This window comes from Beta vulgaris, chromosome 7 (assembly GCF_026745355.1).
Source record: "Beta vulgaris subsp. vulgaris cultivar EL10 chromosome 7, EL10.2, whole genome shotgun sequence".
NCBI classification, from domain to species: Eukaryota; Viridiplantae; Streptophyta; class Magnoliopsida; order Caryophyllales; family Amaranthaceae; genus Beta; species Beta vulgaris.
In genome coordinates this window covers 11,479,681-11,503,119 of record NC_079208.1, presented here as the reverse complement: position 1 = coordinate 11,503,119, position 23,439 = coordinate 11,479,681, and the positions used below count along the sequence as shown (strand labels likewise).

The window sequence follows — 23,439 nt, the reverse complement described above, 5'->3', positions numbered from 1 at the left end:
TTTGGATCATAGGATTCGGGACTAGGAGTTTTGCGATAGATGTGGTCATGGCTGAAATCATGGCCATTCAACAGGGTTTGTTTATTGCTAGGCAGTTTAGGTTACTTGAGGCCATTATATTTACTAATTGCATGAATGTAGTAGGATTGTTGTATAATCATGAGAGTTGTGCTGACAAATATATGAGTGCTATTTTTGAATGCAGAAAGTTATGGAGGGATCTCCCCCAAGTGACAATTGAGCATTGCAGCCGGAAGGACAATCAAGTTGCGGATTTGCTTGCCAAGGAAAGTAGAATTAAGGATGGTAGTTGCAATGTAACTAGGATGTTCCCAACTCCCCCTAGTTATTGTAATACGGCTTATATTGCGGATTTTAAAACTCGTTCTAATATGACTATATAATTTGTGGCTTACTTTTTTCACCAAAAAAAAAATAAATGATCAACACTAATAAATCCAAACTTCTTACTCGGACATAGTTCTTGGAGATAAAGACCCTAGTACAAAGCGACCATGGTGCTATAAGATAGCTTCTACACGATAGGTCTTAACAATATTAAGCATCTAGTACTCATGACTCACGTCAATGAGGAGAGACATGCCTATTAAAGGCAAATCGATCAACATGTCAAAATCACCACATGTGATGGTTATCTCACCATATGGCATATGCTTAAAATCATCAAAGGTTCCACACCACGCTAAGAGTCCTTTGATCAATAATCTAAAATTCTTATGCTTCTTGTTTCCCGAAGGTAGGTCAACACTCACTTGTACTTAGATATTTCCCACATGGCTTAAGCATCTTAATGCTTGCTCCGTTAATGACAGTGAGGAACTATTGTCCCTACATCTGAAACTCTTCTACTCATAACCATGATATCCACAACAAATAAGTTCACAATCCAGTATTTTAAGAGTACAAGCAATAAAATAAAGTATTAAAAGAGTAATAGAGCTTATACTGCTCATATATGGGCGTAACAGATATAATTCTCCTAATTGAACACGACTTCAAAAGCATTAGGATTCTTCCACTATGCATGTGGTGGATAACGTTAGTAGTTTATCGCACAAGAACCTACCCTCATCATCTGATCTATTACAGAGAGATAAATTATATCAATCTTGTAACAACTTTGACTCCAGACAACCTAACAGATAATTGACCCAACTTATAACAACCCAAAGTTCGATTTGACTTCATATATAAATGATATAGCTCGACTAATAAATGATAATTGACCCACCACGTTACTACCCATAATCCGAATTTACGCAACTTGTTTATAATAAGTCAATTTTTTTTATATTTATTTCAAAAAAATATCTTTTGGTATACTGAACTCATAAAATATTCAAATATACAACTTAAACATTTTCTTATTAATCAATATTTAGACCACATCCCAGAACAAATATTATATGTTTTGACTTATAATGTTTACTCCATTTCTTTTTCTTTAGTTGTTTCACTTTGACTTTTAACTGTGCATGTAACCCATTTTAACCTTATTTCTTTTATTAACATATAGAAAGAAATAGTATGATCTAAGATGTTGGATGTGTCTGAATGTATTTATTCATAATATCAATTTTTTTTATAATTTTAACTAATTGGTAATCAACGATATTTTGTCTAAAGTTGTGCATCGGTAAGTGTCAAAATCAAAATAGAACAAGTACATAAAGATAGAGGTCGAATCATTTTATTAAAAATGCCTTGTTAGTTTTAGACTTCAGTTGTAACGAAACTTCTCATTAATTATTATAGACTTTTATCAATATAATTATCAGTTACATAATTGATAGTGATGAATTTTAATGTCCCATAAATTATAAACTCGTAGAAAGTGGGGTTAAAGACTTATAATCATATAAATGGTAGACATATAATCTTATATAGGTGCTAATCAAATTGAGCAGCTCACGAACAACTCGAATTCGACTCAAAACCTTAACGAGCATGAGTTGAGCAAGAGCCTAACGAGCTTTAACGATTTTGAGTCAAGTAGAGTTAATTGGAGTCTAGTCGAGTAGAGCTCTGCTTGCAATCGACTTGATTGATTAGCAGTTCTACAACCATACTCTCCATTATCTATCCAACTTGAGTTATGTGATCTTAGTTACCGACCTTATCTTCTTATTGAATCATCTTGCAAATAGCAATTAATTTTAGCAAACCAATATAAATATAGTTTCAAAAATGACAAATAAGGAACATATAATGACCGGGTATGAAGAATGAACGGGTATAACAATGAACCTCGAGGTAATATGAGAACGACAAAGATGAATATAGCAAAACGTCACGATCAAAACATAACATGACTATAGGAATCGCATGAAAAAAGTGAACCAATAAAGCCCGACTCAAAGCTAGCCGAAACCAAGATTATCGGTTATAAGGTGATCCGACTCGAAATATACATAAACCTAAACTAACCCTTTTTAACCCGTCTCGGATTTGGACCGGATTGGCTCAATCCAAAAATAATTCCACCTTGATAAATATCTTGCACGTACCCGTACTGAACCTGAGCAAGTAAATAACTTATTTGATTAGGCTCGATAGTTTCTCGACCCTACCCAACATACCAAATTGACCCGTTTCAACCTGATCGGATTAGTGCCGACCAACATTAGATCAACCCAAAATCAATCTATGGGTCCGAAATCCGAATGAGCACCTATAGCAACATCAGATCTCGGCTTTACCCTTTCTAGTTCATTTTACTATTTCAGGCTTCCACATCAACTTCATTAGCACAGCCCATCTATATGGGCAGTCCTTAATCCAATAATAATCACCTACAATACTTATCCTGATGAACTACAATTTAGCCCATCATATTCATATGTTATTTTTATTTTTTTGGTAAGGACCATCATATGTTATAATATCAGCAACTTGCATCTTTGAAAACTCCGAGTACGACATGTTTAACCAGAAAACAAAACAGTCATGAATCTTTCGGGAGGAACACTAGTACAGCCGCGTAGTAGTAGTAGTAGGAGGAGGAGAGAGAAAATGGGTCTCCCAAATCGACCCCTTTTCCTTGGTTTAGCCATTGTTATGATGTTGGGTATTGTTGTTTACTTCAGGTTATGGATCATTGATTATCGGATTTCTGCTGATGATACCGAATTAATAAGGTAATTAACTTCAAACCCTTTTCTTTATTTTATTTATTTTTTCTGGATTCATATATGCAGCTACTTGAGATTTTTTTCGGAATGCCCATTTGTTAAGTTAAACCCTTTGTCTATTGTGTTACAAATTTCTGATGTGAAAAAAGAATTGCATGTGAAGTGGGAGATTTATACTATTATTATTGATGTGAAAAGATAGCATGTAAATTGGGAGATTTATAAATTGAGGCAATAGAGTAGCTTTTTGTCACATGTATTTAATCAACGACATAATGAAGATGGTAATCATAGCAAGTGATAGGAAGCAATTTGCTTGCTTATAGGATGATCACTGCAAACTTACTCCTTATGCCACTCCTTTTCAACTAAATTCTTCAAACCTTAAGAGCGCGTTGAGCTTGTTTAGTTTCTACCATATAAGTTGATTTGATCATCAGTGGCGGAGCCAGGATTTCAAATTCGGGGGTGTACCACTGTAGACACATAAAATCGAATTCCGGTTGAAAATCAAGCATGCGCGTGACACCACATTCTTGCGTGGGACGTGGAGGTACTGTGTGTGGCGCATGACCATGCGCCGAGCTCGTACTGGATGCATGGATTTTCTTTCAAACTAGGGTTTGGTAAAGGTACATGTCCATGGAATTAGTGCAAATGTGAGTAATTTATGTGAGAGAAGTGAAACCATTTGATTCGTTCAATTTCTAAATTTTTTAGGATGAAGTTGAATATCCGTTCAATAGAGTAGCAAAATATTGACGGAATATGACTAAGAGCTCCAATAACAATGTGTCCGACAATTTGCAAGTTCTTTTTTTTTCCTTAATTATTTCGATGCAAAGTGCTAATGAGAATCGGATCAAGGATTGAACAAAAATTTGTTGCAGAATAGTTTTTCTTCATGAGAGCATGTGCTTTAACGTGATGGCAAGTGCGTAGTGGATGCGTTTAGCTTGTGCACGGTGCACGGTTCTGTTGAAGCCCAAGTAGATGCGTGGAGTGCAGAATTCTGTTTTGTCTTTAATTATTTTTTTTAATAATTTGGGGGTGCACGTGCACGTGCACACCATGCCCCTAGCTAGCTCCACCACTGTTGATCATGGATAAGGTGGAAGTAGTAGAGTGTAAAATGGTCTTCCTAAACCATCTTTCTTTTAAAGTTCCTATGGCCAGTTTGGTAGGCGGTAATAGTAGTGGTAGTGCTTTTTTAATGTAGTTTTTTAAGGAAAAACTCGTATCAGTTTCATGGTATCGAGAATTCATCTCCCATCATATGTTTTTCTTCATAAATTTGCATACCATCCTTTACCACTTTAGATGTGCTGTTGAGTGGGAATGGAGAACTGTGAAGAAATTCACATGTTTGGGGTTGAGATTTTATTGCCATGGTTTGAAGTAGGGAATAGGGATTTTCCTTTTGAATAATACTTCATGATTTTATGACCAACACTGCTGTCATTTAGTGCCTGCCAAACGGTCATTTAGTGTTTCCTTTATTTATTTTTTTTGTTTGGATAAATAGGTTTCTTAATTTTTGGAGCTAAACGTGATGCTTAAATGTTTCATTTGGTATTCTGAATTTGAAATTTACATGAGTTTTAAGAACCATGAAAGGCTTTCTCACCTCACACCTGCAGTTTTTCTCAATGAAGCTCTGAAATTGGTTGCTTTCAATATTAGCTATGATATTAATTAGCTTTTGACTGAACAATGAGAATGTGATTCATGAATCAGATTTAGTCAAGTGCTTTGGTAATACTTCATGCTGTCGATTTATTGAAATTTTGCACTGAAGATCTTGGTTTTAATAGTAAGTCTTAATGTGCAGGAGACAGTTTGATCTTGCCCATAGAGAAGCTATGGATGAGTCAGCAGAGTGGAGGTCAAGGTTTGATGAAGAAAGGGAGAGAGCCACTAAATGTATGAAGGAGCTCACTGAGGTATGCTGTGTTCTTTGAACTTTGCTATCAATTTTCTGGCTACAGAGCTGGACCTTATGTAAATGTACCTTTTCTCTACTTTCTTTTTACCTTATGCTTTTGCTTAGTTGTTACACTTTATGTATAGCTATACACAATTTTGGGCGTGGTGTGAAATCTGTGCTTACTAAGAGCTAGTAGCATATTGACCCTGTGCTCTTGCATTTTGTAATGGTAGCTTTTGATTTTTAATAGGGCATGTTGGTAGGTACAGAAATAAGAACTCTGTCTGTCTATCATAAAGAAATAAAGAATGTTTTTTAAGTTTTAACTAATTTTCATGTTAGGAATGTAGGATGACAATGATACCAAATCAAATTATGATCGTATACTTCACTCTGTGATGCATGAAAATAGCAGAAGACTAGAGGTGTAACATTACTTGATAGCATGATGAACACTTAAGATGGCAGTATTTAGATTATTATAGGTAAAAAGTGTATTAAGAATCCAGAGAGAAGATTCACCAACTATGCACTATGATTTAATGGAGAAGATGAAAGATGAGTGCAAGCTCTCAAGAGATCTCACTCTAAAGCTTTCCTCTAAACCTCTCTAGAACCCTAGAATACGCGAATTCCATATAAGACTTGGTTCAACAGGAAAGGGAAAGTGATTAAGAAAGGGAAATGGGATGAAAATCAAGAAAGGGAACTTAAAACATGTGTTTGGTTCACTACTTTTTTTTAGCCCAAGATTTGACTATTTTTTCACCCAGGATTCAACAAACACTGTCTTTCCAGACCATGAAGTGCCCCTTTCTGCCCGCCACCCTCCATTATAACCATTTTCACCATCATCCATAAATCTCCATCTTCAACTTCACCGAAAAAGAAAAAGATGAAACTCTGCACCATTATTGTCGACCTCCACAAGCTCCACATTTATCATCTTCAATGTCAAGCTTCAATAACACCTCTCTTTAGTCTTCACCGTCAATTCTACAGCTAGCATCTCCGTCTTGGTCCGTTAATTCTACAGTTAATTGGTCTTTGATAGCATCTCAAAGACTCTAGTTTTAGAGTCTTGGGGGTCAAATGTGACCACCTAACACTTGAAGTTCACGGAGGTCATCAAAATTGTGAAAGTTTTAGATTTTATGGTCCGATGAGTGTTGGTTGGTGGTGATGGGACGACAGCGATGGTTGATGTCTGTGGCAATTTTGACTAATGGTGGTGATGGGATGTATCCTCTCTAGGGGATGCCAACGGTTGTAATGGTGATGGTGGCAGGATTAATGGTGGCAGTGGGGTTTAGTGGTTCATGATGGTTGCAAATGGTGGTGACCGGTGGGACGGGTAAGTGGTGATGGCCAATTGAACAATGGTCACTTTGGCAGTTTGAGGGGTAAGAGTTGAAACTGAAGATGGGGGATCTCAAATCCGGGGGGGGGGGGGGTTCTTTAGGGAATCATATTAGAGGAGTTTGGGTTCTCCATTAAGGAGAAGTGGGGAAAGGGAACAAAAAATGTATGTTGAACCAAACACAATCAAAGGGAACCAAGAGGAACAATTCCCTTTCCTTTTCCTGAAACCCTCCAGCCAAATGGCCCCTTACAGTGAAAACATCAATTCACTATATAATTGAGCGGAAATAAAACGGGTGCCTTGATGTTAGGTGGACAAGCAAAATTGGTTTGGGGCCATTAGCAATCTTGGAAAAAATGCATCATCTACTTTTGCAGATGCAACAAAACATCCTGCCTCTCTACCCTCTAGTCTCTAGCCGGTCTTGGCGACTTCATGTGGGGAGGGGTGCACTCAGGCTGTTGCACGTACAATTTTTATTCTTTGTGCCTTAATGCATTTAAGTAACTCCGTAAAACGCAACATCCATACACGAGTAAGTATTGTGACTGCCACATAACCATGCTAGTGGTTTTACTGAAATTTGTGGGATCTTTTCAACACTATTCCAGTGGCTATTGACTTTCCTTTTCTGTAAAGTTCAACATGAGCTATAGTCAATTATCAAGGATGCATCTCTATTTCAGGTAAAGGAGTCCCGTGGTAATATAGCAAAGGACACAGCTAGTGTTGATGAAAGAATTGAAAGGCTGCAAAAGGTAATCTATTTTAAGCTTGCTGTCCTGAATGGTATGGAGTGTTATATTTGCTTTCTCTTTGCTTCCCATTTAGATCACTTGATTTCATTCCATCAAACCTTGTCAAGAAGGAATTTTAATGATCTTTGTGATTCTCCATTCTGTGACCAGGAGAACATAGACTTGCTTGAGAGGTTAGAATCATTGAAGCAGGTCCTTGAAACTGAGAAGTTGAAGTGCAACAAAATTCAGTAGATTATACAGCACCACATTTCGCAATTGAATATGGACATACTTGGCCTCAGAATTCTTCCAGTCGGAGGAGTTCCTTCAGCTGACTTGATGCCTACTAGGCTACTAGTGACTTCACCAGACACCAAGGGTGGCTTTTTTGAGCAAAATAACGTAATTGCTGTATGGCAGAGAGCGAACTACAGATTGTGTTTTGTGGACGTGGGCATTGGATGTTATTTTGTAAGCTCTCTTGCCCTCTGGAGAAAGTTTGCCAGCTTTTTAAAAGTCCTTTCTTGTAAAGTAACAAAAAATTAATACTCAGAGCAAATATATGTGAAGCAGTGTAGATTTCAGATTAGCTTGCTTGATATTCTGGTTGACATCTCTTACTTAGTGTGAGCATCTCGCGGAAGATTTGCTGTTAGTCCAAACTCCAAATTCCTTTATAGGCACTGGCGGAGCTAGTATAGGTCACGTGGGGTCACGTGACCCCGCGAATTAAAAAAAAAAATTTAAGTTTTTTCGAAAAAAAAAAAATTAAATCAGTGCTAGAGCCTAGAAAAGAGGAGAGTTCAGCGCTAATTCCCCTTTATCTTGGCCCAATTGCAGACTCAATTTAATCTTATTAATGACAGTGGGTCCCCATTCCCATTAATTTTTTTAAAAAACTTATCACTTTCTCCCTCATTCCTTTCCCAATACACATCAGTATCATGCTACAAATTTTTTTTAATTGCCCAGTATCCTTCACAACTTCACGTAATCACGTTCAGACGTTGGAGTCCGTCGGACTCGACCATCGGGACGCACGCCGACCACGGACCACCGTGCTGCACGCCAGCACCGCTCCTCCGACCTCCGCGGCTCCGCGGCAGCCATGAGCCATCAAGTATTGAAATTTGAAAGAGTTTAAATTTTAATTCTTTTACATTATTATTTTCTAATTCCTAAATTGCATATTTAAAATCTTATTTGGTTGATATTAATTATAATAATATCTACATACATGTGTGAATTTTCGAATTTATGAAGTTTGTTGTTATGTTTTTTTTTGAATGTGTGAATTTTGTGAAATGTGAATTTGTATAAATAAATTAGATAGTGTCAATTGATTTATAATTTTCTATGATGATTTAGTTTCTTCATGATGGTAATTTATTGAATGATTTTCATATGGTTTAATATTTAGTTCATATGTTTTAATTTGTATTAAATAATGAATATAGAAAATGATGAGTGATACACCTAGATAAAAAAAAATCAAAGGCAATGAAAAAACAACCCGATCTTCGATTATCTCAGTTTGTTGTTAAGTTTTTTTTTGTGACCCCGCGATTTTGAAATCCTGGCTCCGCCACTGTTTATAGGTAGCTTTGAAATTTAATTTTACCTTGTGATTCTATTAACGGTGTGTTCTCAGGTTACTAGAATGGGAATGTCATTGCTACTTATGGATGAATAGTTCGGGAAAGTTTAATTGACTAAAGTTTAACATACTTCAAGCAGCTGTCAACCAAAGTTTTTCTGTTGCATCAAGCGTTGAGTTTCACTCTAAAGTCTTCTTCGTCTTTCTATATTTATGAAGGGTTAAAATCAAACACAATGCAAGATGGTATAGTTCTGGTTTTGTATATATTTTTTTGACTCTTCGAAGATGCGTGGTTTGAGACGTGGCTATATATGTTGGTAGATTTTCATTTGAATGTATTGATGGGTTTCAAATTTACAAGTGTAATGAGCTCTATCTTTTTCCATCTGAACATAATTAGCTTTTAATTATAAAGAGAAGAAGAAGAAACAGGGTGATAATATGGTTTTTTGTTTTGAAATCAATGGTGATAATATGGTTTAGATATATGGTCTCGTCTCAAATTAGTTAAAGACTTTATAAGGTTGTTCCGTTTCAAGATTCGATTTGAACCTGAAAATGATTCATGCAAAGTTCATCATAAACCTGATATAACCTGAACCGAACCCGGAATAAGCAAATAGCTAGATTTCAAAGACTTAACCTCAAATTAATCCAACCCGGAACAAACCAAAGAAGGAATTGGCTTGACCGGAAACTAACCCCAACTAAAATGATCACGACTCAAAATTAACATGGATATCATTGACATACTCAAAATAAATATTTTAATTGAAATAATGTAATTTATTATTATTTTTATTTCACATAATTTTCTGATTTTATAAGTAATTTAACATTTTATTTTATTGTTTTGACTTACTAAGGTTAAGTGAGGGTGCGGGAAACTGGAATAGTCCAACTATCATAAATGTTTATAATGCAACATGCTCCTGTGAGTGTGACACTAACTTTAAAAGTTCCTCTTGTATAAAGTTGATTATGTCGCATACTTGCATCACTAGAGAATTTGAATTAGCGACTTGAAACTTGATGTAAAAGAATATGAGAATAGTTGATACATCGAAAAATTTGCCTCAACGGCCTCATCTATACTAATGCATTAGGACGTAGGAGGCACCTAGTCGTTGTTTCTAACAGTCGCCCCTTTAAAATAAAGGGATAGAGGTGTCAACGATGCGAGTCGAGTTCGGGTTCGAGTTTGATCTAGCTCGACTCCATTCGTTAGCATTTCGAGTTGAGCTTGACTCGAGTCGAGTTTTGACCGAATCAAATTTTCACAGAGTAAATTTTGAGCAGCTTACAAGTGTCTCATGTTAAAAGTAACCTTTAAGGTAGAAAAATGTTAAATTTTAGTATATTGCTATTGATAATTGGGTATTTGAGAATCTCACGAATTTTCGGATCGAGTATCGAGTTGCTCAACTCGACTCGTCAACATCTCGAGTCAAGCTCGAGTTCGATTCGAGCTCACTCGAATCGAGCTTTGACCGAGTATATCTTGAATAGCTCGCGAGTTGTTTCGTCTCATTTACACCCCTAGGGGGAGATATAAACAACAAGGAGCATATGCAACAAAGACTAATCGCAAACTAAATGTTATAAGTACGCCACGAAGAAGCCCGATCTGGGGGAGGTGATAGACCATAACCTCTTTGATAAAAGAAAAAGTTCACAACTCTGTACTTGTATACTAACAAAGCAAAGATGAAAGAAAAAACTATAACTCCACTATTCATATTTCAGGAGATTGTCAAAATCGACGATAGACCATATCAAGCATTGGACCTGAAGGACACTCAAATCCCCGATGACCACGGCTGCCACAGGTACCACACATGATCATGTACATGCATTGATGACTCATATGGCCAGGACGTCTGCAATTTCGACAGTAAATGTCATACAATGGGCCCCCTACAATTGGCGGAGGAATAGGTGGTGGGCCACCAAGCATGGGTGGCGGTGGATATGGAGGAGGAAGTGCTGGACTGCGACACTGTCGGGCCACATGTCCAATTAAATTGCAGATGTTGCAAATGGGCTCATTGAGACAGTCACGAGCAAGGTGACCAGGTTTTCGGCACTTGTTGCATGCCTTTTCATTGATACAGTCTACTGCCAAATGGTCTGGCTGGAAACAGTTGCTGCAAACTCTAGGATCGCTTGATTTTGGACATTCACGAGCCAGATGACCCATCTTCCCACAGGAGTGGCAGATTGGTTGATTCTTGCATTCGGTAGACAGATGCCCTGGTTCTTTACAATTCCAACACATTGTTTTTGAGTTACAGTCCGCAGCCATGTGCCTAAAAGTCACGAAATAGACTATTAACCAAGTGAAGCTCTATAAAGAAAAACCAGAATTATAAAACTTTCCGCAGGTCAGCACCAACATACATTATACATATTTTCTCTTGTACATTTAGCATACTACAGGCTCTCAAAACAGCAAGAAAACCCATTCCACAACCCTTTTTGAGGTGATTTCAATAGTTTCCCATTGTATACTCAAGAAAAAAGGTCCAACCAAAGTTTCCAACTCTACAAGTTTACAGATGATACATACTCAGTACAATTCCTACAAAGTTGCTTTCGGATAAAACAGTGACTTTGGTTCCTCAAGTTGGCGTATCACCTGGTAACTGACTTCTAAAATGTGAGAATTGTCCTAGTTTCCAACGATTTTGCTGAAGTAGTCCTACTATCCATGATGCAAGATGAGACAAGGCAGAGCTTCTTAACAGAAGCATTATTTATAAATCAGAATCTGTATTCACAGATAGCATCATTAATTGCCTTTATCAGAAGCACAACAGAGTTTTAAAGTGCTCCACAAACTAGTTATGAGGCATGCAGGGCTACACCTTGCCAACATTACCAACAAGCATAGACCCCCAAAAACAACGTTCAGATTATCAACTGTCATGGAATGGAATACAAGCATGCCCAAGTTTTGAAAGTTTTTAATGCCAATAACTATTAGAAAATAGTTCATACTTCAGAGGTTGGACCATCGACCATTGCCTGAGCACAAGGTGTTCAGTTGTCAAGAAGAGTTGAACATGAACCATTAGCTCCTCCATTGAAGAGCTTGCATAACATTGAAATTAATAGAATTCTGTTGATACTTAAAGGAACAATGAAGTACAACAACTTTACTCCTTTCTTTAGGTTTTCAGTAATAGCAAGTTCACAGTACATCATTATTCCCCCATTATTCCCCCATTGCAGAAATTAATCACAAGTGGAGTTTGAAAACGCCTAGATATCAGAGTTTGTAACTCGGCTAAGCAATCTAGAACCACAAGCTATCTTCTCAAAGAACTTGTCGCTAAACCTCAGAGTACTGCAGGTAGGATAAGCATAATAACAATACAGTTGCCATATGACTATATGAGCAAGTGATGTGGAATGCACAAAGTGCAATCTATACACTCAATCTTCATGATGTTGGGAGGTGACAACTTGGCTTTATTTTCAGAAGGGGGAAGTACTAGTTACTCTCTACAAAATGCCACCAATTCCTAAGAGTGAAGGGTGCACCTCTCTATATACTCCAATCTCTCATATTCCTCACAATGAAATTGAACTAGAATTTGTTCAGCTTGAAAGAAATGAAAAGGAAGTTCACTAGACCTTTCTATCACTGTTCTAGTTGATCACTTATAAGATGCAATAATTAATATTCTTAATCAGTTTCCTCCCAAAACAGAACCTCGAAAAACTTTAGCAGCAGTGTCAGGAATCATACCACTAACAGCCTGATTGCTTTAGCTATAGGGTAAACATATGACATTAGGCATTTGGTGAATCTAGACAAATCAGCCTCCAAATTCTTGTAACTGACCGTGTCTCTTTACAGCATAGCCTCAATTTAAAATTCAGTAGAGTGAGGAAGGAGCTATGTGCCACAATCTATAACCTGAGTCAATACAGATCATCCTCGAATAAACATCAAAACAGCCACCCCCAACCACCCCCCAATCAAAAAAAACATGGAAGGATTTCAGGTTACCATTAGCAAATATATGACACTGACTTCTGAAAGAATTTCACACACCATTCAAGCAGAAGGGAAGAATAGACTGGTACCCTTACTAAACCCGACTTTATGCATCAAAGTTTTATATACATACCCAGGCTGCCCACAGTTGTTGCACACTGAATCGTTTGGACATTCTCTAGCAAAATGCCCAGGCCGCTTGCAGTTCTTACATAAATAGTTTTGCCTGGAAGAAGATTTTACATTTAGAGTAATAGTAAGTAATTGGTAAAGGATCTCAATGAATCACACAGAAGCACACAGTTCATCTTACAGGAGACCATGCACTATAAAATAATCCAGAAATCAGAAAACTGGCCCAAGTAGAGCTAGATCACTTTATGTCTACAAATTGTGTGATATTTTTACCTATGACATACTAACAGGTTTGGCGGTAAAAAAAGAAAAACAAATTAGTTAAACTGCAAGTATTTTTGTGTTTGTTAGAGATAAAGAGATTATGCATATAGCCATATACTCCCTGTATCCTATAATAAACTCTACAATTGAGATTTGCACGATTTAGAATACTCAATATAAGTGGAATAAAAATTAGGATTAAATGGAATGTTCAGAAAAACTTACTCCTATATGTTTAAATTAATATGAAAAGCCATTTGATCAAAAGTTCCGAGGAACAGCAAATTATAGAAATTATAATACTACAATTGAATTTTTATCAATCATCATGCAAGCATTGAAATTAATATCGATTTAACTGACCATCTGTTACTAAATCATTTGGTATCAAAACCACCTACATTTATGCTCAATGCTACCACCAGTATCTTCAGGAGATTTAAAGACCTCATCATAAATCAATTTGCAGAAGACTCCTACAAGTACCAACTAGAAGGGCTTATTAAGTATTAACTGCATACAGCTGTCAGCGTGTCACATTTATCATTGTGAGAAAGCTTGAGTAGCTCTTGAGAAGAATATAGAACCTTTCAAGAGAATGAAAATAGGTCAAATCAAAGAGTAATCATGTTATGCCACATAACTCCATCAATTCCAAAATTTTAAGGTTCTTTAAAACAAGTTACTATAATTCAATGCTTCCTATAATCACAGCTTCCTAAATACTCTCTTTCAATTTCGTGACAGACCACAGAGGAATGGTTCCAAAACTATGGGACCAAACATTGAAAAGATAGTATGATCAAATGACGCTTTCTTTTCCCTCTTTTATTTCTATCCACCTCACATTATCAAGAATAACATGCGCATTATCTTTTTTGTTAGTTGAGTGCTAAGGTCTCACAAATTCTCTACTCAAACAAGCAGAAAAATAACAACAATATAGGCACACAGATAGAAGTTGTATTGAAGCTCAAGGTAAACCACAATTACAACTCCCTCACATTCGAGAGGTGAGGTACTCTCCCACTAGAACAACCACACTCAATTTCTGGATACCTCCTCCCTCTCTACTCCAGGCTATTTATTACAAGATATTTACTGATGAGTGGGCCTTAGTGGCCTGCCAAGTACAGGTGGCATAACTGCTAACAGATTATTTTTCCAGTATTCTAATACATCCCCCTTAATGACTCATCTCAGATAAGAGCAGCTACTTATCATTTCCAACCTTCTTCCTTCTCCTGCTGTACGTATAGTAAATGGGAGGTTTGGGCTGGGCCTTAGCAATACCCCCCACCCAAACTGCCACCTTGTCCTCAAGGTGGAAATCAGGAAAACGCAATTGTAAGGCTTGAGCATCCTCCCACGTGGCATCACAAGCTGGCAGATCCTTCCAGTGCACCAATACTTGAGTGACCTGAAGGGGGTCATGGTCAGCAAATTGAACTCCAAGTACCTCCTGCGGTTCTGCCTCCAGCACCATATCAGCGGTGAGTTGGGTGGTAATGTGAGAAGAGACAGGTTGGGCGCCAACCGCCAATTTGAGTTGCGAAACATGGAAAACCGGATGGATTTTGGCATGTGAAGGGAGCTCCAATTGGTAAGCCACCTGGCCAACCTTGCTTAACACCTTGTAGGGCCCATAAAATCTGGGGGCCAGTTTCTCATTGAGCCTTTTAGCCAAGGATTGTTGTCTGTAGGGCTGTAAGCGAAGGTAAACCAAATCCCCAGGTACCAATGACACTTCTCTCCTCTTTTTATCCTCCTGAAGCTTCATGGAGTTTTGAGCCTGTAATAACTGAAATTTTAACTCGTCCAGTACAGAATCCCTAGCCAACAATTGCTCTTCCAGTGTAGCCACAGCGGTGCTACCCTTTTCAAACTTCAGTAACATGGGTGCTTTCCTGCCATAAACCGCTTCAAATGGGGTACAGTGGGTGGATGAATGAAACGTATTGTACCACTACTCCGCCCACGGTAACCACCCAGCCCAAGAGTGAGGCTTGCCTTGCACAAAACACCTCAAGTAAGTTTCCAGACACTTATTGACTACCTCGGTTTGGCCATCGGTTTGAGGGTGATAGGCCGTGCTTCGATTCAATTGTGTCCCTTGCAACCTGAATAATTCACGCCAGAAAATGCTCATAAACACCTTGTCCCTATCCGAGACTATGGTAGAGGGGAACCCATGTAGCCTCACAACCTCCTTGACAAACAACTTAGCCACTGTTTGAGCCGTAAATGGGTGTTTGAGGCCCACAAAGTGGCTGTATTTGGACAGCCTATCCACAACCACAAGAATAGAATCCATACCCAAGGATTTAGGCAATCCTTCCACGAAGTCCATTGACACATCTTCCCAAATTTGCAATGGAATAGGCAGGGGTTGAAGTAGTCCTGCTGGGCTAAGAGTGCTTTGTTTTTGCTGCTGGCAGATGGTACACGCCTGGACCCATTGCTGCACTTGCTTCTTCATACCTTGCCAAAACCAATCGGCTGCTAACCTTTGATAGGTTTTGTAACCTCCAGAATGACCCCCTACTGGTGACCCGTGATATTCCTGCAGAAGTGTGGGAATGAGGGCACAACTCTTGGGTAGCAACGTCCGCCCTTTATACTTCAATATTCCATGCTCCAAAGATAACCCAGGAAGGGTGTTAGAACCTTGCTGTACAGCTGTAGTAAGTTGTTTGAGCCACGGGTCTTGCTGCACTTGGGCAAACAAGTCAGCCCACTGCTCCATATGGGTAGTCAACAGCGCAGTGACTTCCAAGGAGGGTGGAAAACCCCTGGATAAGGCATCTGCTACCTTATTGCTCGGCCCGGGCTTATACTTGATGTCAAAGTCATAGCCTAATAATTTTCCCACCCACTTTTGATATTGCGGCCCAATCTCTCTTTGCTCCAACAAATACTTCAGACTTTGCTGATCAGAATGGATAGTAAAATGCCTCCCTAGTAAGTAATGCCTCCATTTTTGGACTGCCAACACCACCGCCATAAGCTCCTTCTCATAAATGGACTTGCTCTGGGCTCGTGGCCCCAATGTCTTGCTGAAATATGCAATCGGATGGCCTGCTTGTAGAAGAACAGCCCCTAAACCATACCCACTTGCATCTGCCTCAATAGTGAATGGAAGTTGGAAATTAGGCATAGCCAAGGTAGGTGCTGTAGTAAGCGTCTGTTTCAGTGCTTCAAATGCTGTCATAGCCTCCTGCGTCCACCCAAAACACTCCTTCTTGAGCTGCTGTGTCAAGGCCTGTGCAATGCTCGCATACCCCCTTATAAATTTTCGATAATACCCCGTCAGTCCAAGGAAGCCCCTCAACTCCCTCAATGTGGTGGGTATCGGCCAGTCGAGCATTGATTGCACCTTGGAAGTATCCATCGCCACTCCTTTGGCCGAAATAACATGTCCCAAATAAGCCACCTCCGATTTCCCAAATTCACACTTCTTTTTGTTGGCATATAATTGATGGGCAGCTAGCAGCCCCATCACCTCATTCATATGCCCCACATGTTGCTGCATAGTAGTGCTATAAACCAATATGTCGTCAAAGAAAACCAACACAAAGCGCCTCAAAAACGGTCTAAAAACTTCATTCATGAGCCCTTGGAACGTAGCCGGGGCATTGGTGAGCCCAAAAGGCATCACCAAAAATTCATGGTGCCCCTCATGTGTCCGAAAGGCCGTTTTTGGAATGTCATCCGGTTTCATTCGTATCTGATGGTACCCCGACTTGAGGTCTAACTTAGAAAAAATTATGGCCCCATGCAACTCATCTAATAACTCGTCAATAACCGGAATAGGAAATTTATCCGGAACCGTCACCTTATTTAGTGCCCGGTAATCCACACAAAACCGCCATGACCCGTCCTTCTTCTTAACTAGCAATACCGGACTAGAATATGCACTGTGAGATGCTTGTATTATGCCAGCCAACAACATGTCTTTAATTAATTTTTCTATTTCATCTTTCTGCACTTGAGGATACTTGTATGGTCTTACACTAATGGGGTCAGTTCCATGTTTAAGTGTAATTGAATGCTCATGATTACGATTAGGAGGGAGGCCCGAAGGCATGTGAAATACCTGCTCATGAGTAGCCAACACTGCTGCCAACTCAGCTGGGCAGGTTGCGTGATCCCCTTGTCCCTCTTCCCCTTCAGCTTCATGCTCCAGCTGATTCAATTCCACCAAAATGCCTCCCTTAGCCTTCTTAATGGTGCGTATCATAGCCTTTAGGGATATACAAGCTCGGCTCAATGCGGGATTTCCCTTCAGTGTTACGGTCTCTCCCCCTTGCTTGAAGACAATAGTTTGTGTCTTCCAATTTGTGGTCATAGTTCCCAATTTCTCCAACCACTAGATCCCTAATATCAGATCGGAATTTCCCAATGGTAGAGGTAAGAAATCTTCCACCACCCGGACCCCTTGCAATATCACCTCCACGCCTTTGCACTTCCCTTCCCCTTGTACTGCTGCTCCTGTTCCCAATGACACGCCAAAGGACTTTGTTGGGCTAATTGGAAGTTTAAGCCTCTGAATAGTTTCTAGGGAGATGAAATTGTGTGTCGCTCCGGGATCAACCATCACCACCACTCGTTCCCCCTTGACACTGCCTTCAAGCTTCAAAGTTTTCGGGCTGGTCAGGCCCATTACCGAGTTCAAGGAGATTTCAGGGTTGGGTTGTTGAAGATGGGTGGGGTTAAAATTATCTGGGGCAACGCTAAAACTTAGCGGTGGGGGTTCTTCCATGGCCTCATATGCATACTCACCTTCCTCCTCCTCTGCTCCTTCATCGCATGTGAGCAACACGCTAAGCTCTCTCTGTTTACACCTATGGCCCACGTGCCATTTTTCATCACACTTAAAGCAAAGGCCCTTCTCCCTCTTATATTGGAGTTCCTTCTCACTTAACCTCCTGAGTTCTCCAATGGGCTTGGCTATGGGTAATGCTCTGGTGATGGTGGATTGTGTTTTGTTTGGGCTGGTCAAGGTATTGGAGGAGGTATTGGAGGCTGTGGAATAGGTTGAATAAGCGGATTGGGTTGGGCTAGAGTATTTTGAAGGGTTGCTGGGTTGGTAACTCCGGGCAGATCCAAATGAGGAATATGTGAGGTTGGTGTTTCGGCCCATATGCTTTTGTTTGATTTCAATCCTCATGGCCTGGTCCATGGCCACTTCCAACGTCCTGGGCCCAGTGACCCATAATTCATTCTTGACCTCTTCTTTTAGGCCACTGATAAATTTACCTAAGGCTAACTCATCTGACACCCCCTCCAACGGTGCAATGAGTTCGATGAATCGTCGCCTGTAATCCTCCACGCTTCCTGTCTGCCGGAGATCTAACCACTGGCCGTGCAACGACCCAGTGGCGGTTGGTCGGAATTCTTTCAGTATCATCACTTTCATGTCCTCCCACCGACGGATCGGTCGCCGGCGCTGCTCCCATTGATACCAGATTAGCGCGTCTCCCTCAAACGAAACCACCGCCGCTTCCACTTTTTCCTCCACCGTCAGCCGATAGAACTGAAAGAATCTCTCCGCCCTAATGATCCAGCCGTCGGGATTGGCTCCACTGAAAGTGGGTAGATCTAACTTCTTCGTCCGCCATCCTCCGCCTCCTCGGTATCCACCACCAAACCCTCCTCCAAATCTTCCACCCAATTCCTCCTCAAGCGGGGCCCCCAGCTCGAACTCCCGGTTTTCTCTCTCCTCCCTGAAATTCCTGTCAGGACGATCCCCACCTCCTTCGTCGGTCCTTTCACCCCCCACACGAGAATTTTCCGGCCCCGTCTCTTTGGTTGAAGCGCGTCGTACCTCCTCCTGTAACTGATCGTGCCGCCTTCGGTGGTCTCCGATGAGTTGCTCCTGGTCAGCTTGAGCTCGGGCGATTCTTCCCTCCAAACGCTCCGTCAACTGAGCAAATTCTGCTCCCACTCGCTCCACTGCCTTGTCCAAACTTCCGGCCACCTGAGCAGCGATTGTTTGTTGGAGGTCCACCAAGGCTCTTCCGATAGCAGTTTCCACCTCCCCAGGAATCAGGGCCCGTAACTCCTGCAGCCCTTGTTCCAGTTGGTCAATGCGCTGGGTGTTGCTAGTATTTCCGACCATCTTCCCAGAGCTAAATCGCAACTTGCTCTGATACAAACTGCTAAGGTCTCACAAATTCTCTACTCAAACAAGCAGAAAAATAACAACAATATAGGCACACAGATAGAAGTTGTATTGAAGCTCAAGGTAAACCACAATTACAACTCCCTCACATTCGAGAGGTGAGGTACTCTCCCACTAGAACAACCACACTCAATTTCTGGATACCTCCTCCCTCTCTACTACAGGCTATTTATTACAAGATATTTACTGATGAGTGGGCCTTAGTGGCCTGCCAAGTACAGGTGGCATAATTGCCTAACAGATTCTTTTCTCCAGTATTCTAATACATCCCCCCTTAATGACTCATCTCAGATAAGAGCAGCTACTTATCATTTCCAACCTTCTTCCTTCTCCTGCTGTACGTATAGTAAATGGGAGGTTTGGGCTGGGCCTTAGCATTGAGTAACATGTACATGACTTTAATCATAGATATTAGATACCCACTCCAAAATCCAAATAATGAGGAACTTCTACCTTGATAAAAGAAGTACATGTTACTTTGAAACTCATCATGCAGTTTAACATAAATCTCATAATATAAGCAGCTTGCAACTATCCCTTCATTCCAAAAACTTTGTCCACATTTGTCCCATGTTGTAACCTTATTTGGTTGATAACGGCATAATTACCATATCAGCCTTCTGCGTTCCTAACAGACTATCATACTTCTTGGTTAGTTTTGATCTAGATCTATTACTTACAAACCTTTGAATACGTCCACAGCAAACCCATCATTGTTAGTTGTTTTCAATTTATTACTTGCATAACCTTAATATTTGTTAGAAGTCAAAAAGGACACTATCATTTGTTTGGAAGATATATGTATTACCCTTTCTTATAGAAGGGGCGAACATCCATTACACTACCAACGAAATCAGCTAGAAGCCTAGAACCAATGAATTCATGACATAATAGGTGCTGGTAGAGCAAGCTAACAACCCACCCCACCCCACTCAACAGAAATACATCTAATAAATTACCTAAAACTCTTGTGGTCCTTTTGGTATGGTGCATATGATGGCCGCTCCCTGTTCCGGAAAACTCTACCTCCTGAATCTCTGCTTCCATCCATAATGTGCCACGACTACAATCTAGCCAAACTGTGAAAAGAATCATAACCTCCTCTACATTAGTCAATATAACAAATAAAGATAAAGAACAAATATGATGCTTAAGTACACTGTCCCTTCTAGTTCGATAAGCGTCAAAATCATACATTCATAAATCATAACTACTCTAATTAGTTATCTACGACACGACTTAATATTCCGAAGAAAATACAAGGTAGCCAACCTCCTTGCTAGTACTTGTTTATGTTCTCAATGCCACTTTGTAAGCTATTTAAGCAATTGAAAGGTAAAATTCAAAAAAGTCATGGTAACAATTCAATGAAAAAAGGAATTTGTCAAGTAATTAAGCACCATCAAATAGCATTCTAAGTGCAATTATTATAGAGCAAATCAGCAAGTACATAGGTACCACTGTCCACTAAATCACTAATCCATTATTTCCTGGATATCTTAGTTCTGTTTTCCTTATGATAGATTGTAATTAAACAATATTTCAAATTCGAACATAGGAATCAAACAAATAAATGACTATCTTACGAGGTTTTAACGCAATTCATCACTAATAATTCACACATCAGAACACTAACATAGGATTATAATTAACCCCATGAGTTTTAACTACGTTAATTCTTCCTAATTGAATAATCAGTAACAAAATTAGGCAAACTCTGAAAAACAAAATGCAGGAAAGGCGTTTATAGGAAAATTGATTCGATCTAGATTGGATGATTTGTTGTTTAAGTTCCTAAAATATAATAGAAATGAAAAGGAAAATAGGGAGAAAAAAGAAGATTACCTTGATAAATTAAGGAGAGAGAACAGAGGAAGAATAATTGGTGATTTGAATGAGAAATCGCAGAGAGAGAAAAGGAAATGAAGAAATGAGAAGGGAGGTTTTAAGCGTTGAGCAATTTGACCAAAAAGATGCGAGGAGTTTGGGAGAGTAGTGAGCGAGCACATCCGGAAGTGGGAGGAATCAGGAAGAGGAACAATTCAGCTTCCCATTCCCTCGTTTCTTTTTGGAAGTTTTGGGAGAAATGAGTTTGTTTTGTGGAAAAACAAACAAGTTAGGCCGAGGGCCCGAGGCCTGTATTCTTTTCACTCGATATTGTATGAGATGGCCTATTTCTAGTTTAAAATTAGGTTTGGTTTAAATTCAATATTAAAAAGGGAATATGTTAATTTTTTTTAAAAATACAGTGAGTAGTTTAATCTAATTACAGACTAGATTAATCTATTTCGTGATCTGTTTAATTTATTCAGTAATGACATTCTCTATAACTCATTCAATGACTAGTTTAATCCATTTAATAACTAGTTTAATCCGTTCGATAAGATTACCGAGTTATTTTTTGAAATTTTTAGTTGTAATTCGAGAATCAAGAAAACACAGAAGGAGAAGAGAAGGGATGAATATGATAGTGTTGGGTTAGTGTAAAATGAAATGGACTTGTTAGAAAATTCAGTATTCGGTTTGTCTAATTTTATGTTAAAACTAGACCGCCTATTCTAATAATTTCTGTGTTATTTTTTTTGGATGGAAGTGAATTGGAATTTAGTTTAAGAGTATTGAACTGAATTTGATTTTAGTGAATTAAATTGGATTAAACTTAATTAAATTTAATTTAAGTTTATTGAATTTAATTCAAGTGTACTAAAGTGAATTTAATTCAAGTGTACTTAAGTGTATTGAGATGAAATGAAAAGATGAGTATATTCGGCATCATCATATCAATAGCTTATCCATCAACCTTTTGCCCAACATTCCTTCTAAATCGGTAGCCAGTAACGGCACTAGCACCTTTCTTTAAAAAATCTCCCTAGAATCCGGAGGTTCTATCCTATACTCACTCTCTATCCTACTCCTCTACCCTCACCCACGCCACGTATTGTATCGATAGCGATTTATATCACCTCCCCAAGCCTAATTCTTTGTGAGCAATCGATCGTGACAAGTCGACCGATCCATAATGAAAGCACCTGTAGATAGAAGCCCTTTGTTGACCGCTGGACTCATCCTCAATGCGGTTAATTCCTTCGCCCATTCGAACTTGATACTAGCCTGGCACACCAGGTCCTCCATGGGAGGATTTCTTTCCCCAAAAGCAACAACATCCTGTGTAAGTGGATTACTCAAGTTGAAAGGCGTATCCTCGGAAGTAGCAACATCTGTCGTCGGTGGATTATTCAAGCCGAAGGGGGCATCCCCTGGGGATCCACCTCAAGGAAGAGAGATCAATCCAATCGTTTCTTACATCGGTCTTAGAAAGCAAAGCCCGGGGTTTCTAAACCCTGTGATGGTAGGTCGAAGAATCGTTAGAACGCTTCAACTTGGCCACTGAAGAAGGAAAAGGCTCATCGTGGAATTCTTGGTTGACCATGCCATGATGGAACCTAGTTATGTACTTTCTCTCACCTAATTTCACCCGCTCGTTCCACTTTTGTGCCACGGGAGAGCTGACCAAAAGGGCGGAGGAGCTTAACCTTAAATTTGAAAAGTTGTTTTATTGCGGCTGTAGAATCAATATTTGAGCTATGGATCGATCTTGTCTTGTAGTTTGATACACTACTCTAAGGCTGCTAATCAGTGGCGGATCCAGATGGACCGTTGGGGGTACTGTAATACCCCGAATATAAAAAAATTGTGAAAATATTAAACAAAATAATCAAATTTTACCGTTTTGAAAAGGACAACACTGGAGCAGTATCCACAGTGAAAGTGGTTAGTTGCAAAGGAAAAGAAGGAAAAGTACTAATGAATTGACATTGTCAAACTTTTTACCTTTTCAACTTTTTCTTATTTTCCTCGTTTCCCAACTTTCCTCTCTCATTTTTTTTAAATAAGCCACTAAGAGTAAGTAAAAGACATTAAAATATGTACGATGGGTGGGTGAGTTTTTGTTGATCATCGCATTTTTTTCATTCTCTCTCCTTTTCCTCATCTTACACCTTACATCACACTAACTCCCTACTAACTTATCTTTTTTCCTTACAATGGGTAGGCTAGTCTTACTTGGCT

The 23,439-nt window shown here is 39.3% G+C and overlaps 2 protein-coding genes across 3 annotated transcripts; one reads left to right on the top strand and one right to left on the bottom strand.

Moving 5' to 3' along the window:
- The first annotated feature begins 2,817 nt into the window (after window positions 1–2,817).
- On the top strand, window positions 2,818–7,771 carry LOC104898693 (uncharacterized). The gene is made up of 4 exons (XM_010685797.4): window positions 2,818–3,158; window positions 4,984–5,095; window positions 7,129–7,200; window positions 7,351–7,771. The coding sequence occupies exons 1-4, from the start codon at window positions 2,968–2,970 to the stop codon at window positions 7,432–7,434; spliced, it is 459 nt and encodes a 152-aa protein (XP_010684099.1). The 5' UTR covers window positions 2,818–2,967; the 3' UTR covers window positions 7,435–7,771.
- A 2,639-nt stretch (window positions 7,772–10,410) lies between these two features.
- Window positions 10,411–21,504, bottom strand: LOC104898692 (zinc finger protein GIS2). Of its 2 annotated transcripts, XM_057396156.1 has the most exons (4): window positions 21,217–21,501; window positions 20,331–20,450; window positions 12,922–13,014; window positions 10,411–11,091 (listed from the first exon to the last, which is right to left on the bottom strand). In XM_057396156.1, the coding sequence occupies exons 2-4, from the start codon at window positions 20,420–20,422 to the stop codon at window positions 10,536–10,538; spliced, it is 741 nt and encodes a 246-aa protein (XP_057252139.1). In that variant the 5' UTR covers window positions 20,423–20,450; window positions 21,217–21,501; the 3' UTR covers window positions 10,411–10,535. The 2 variants fall into 2 exon arrangements, with proteins under 2 accessions (XP_057252139.1, XP_048503772.1); XM_048647815.1 differs by lacking the exon at window positions 12,922–13,014 and having other exon boundaries at window positions 21,217–21,504.
- Window positions 21,505–23,439: the final 1,935 nt, after the last annotated feature.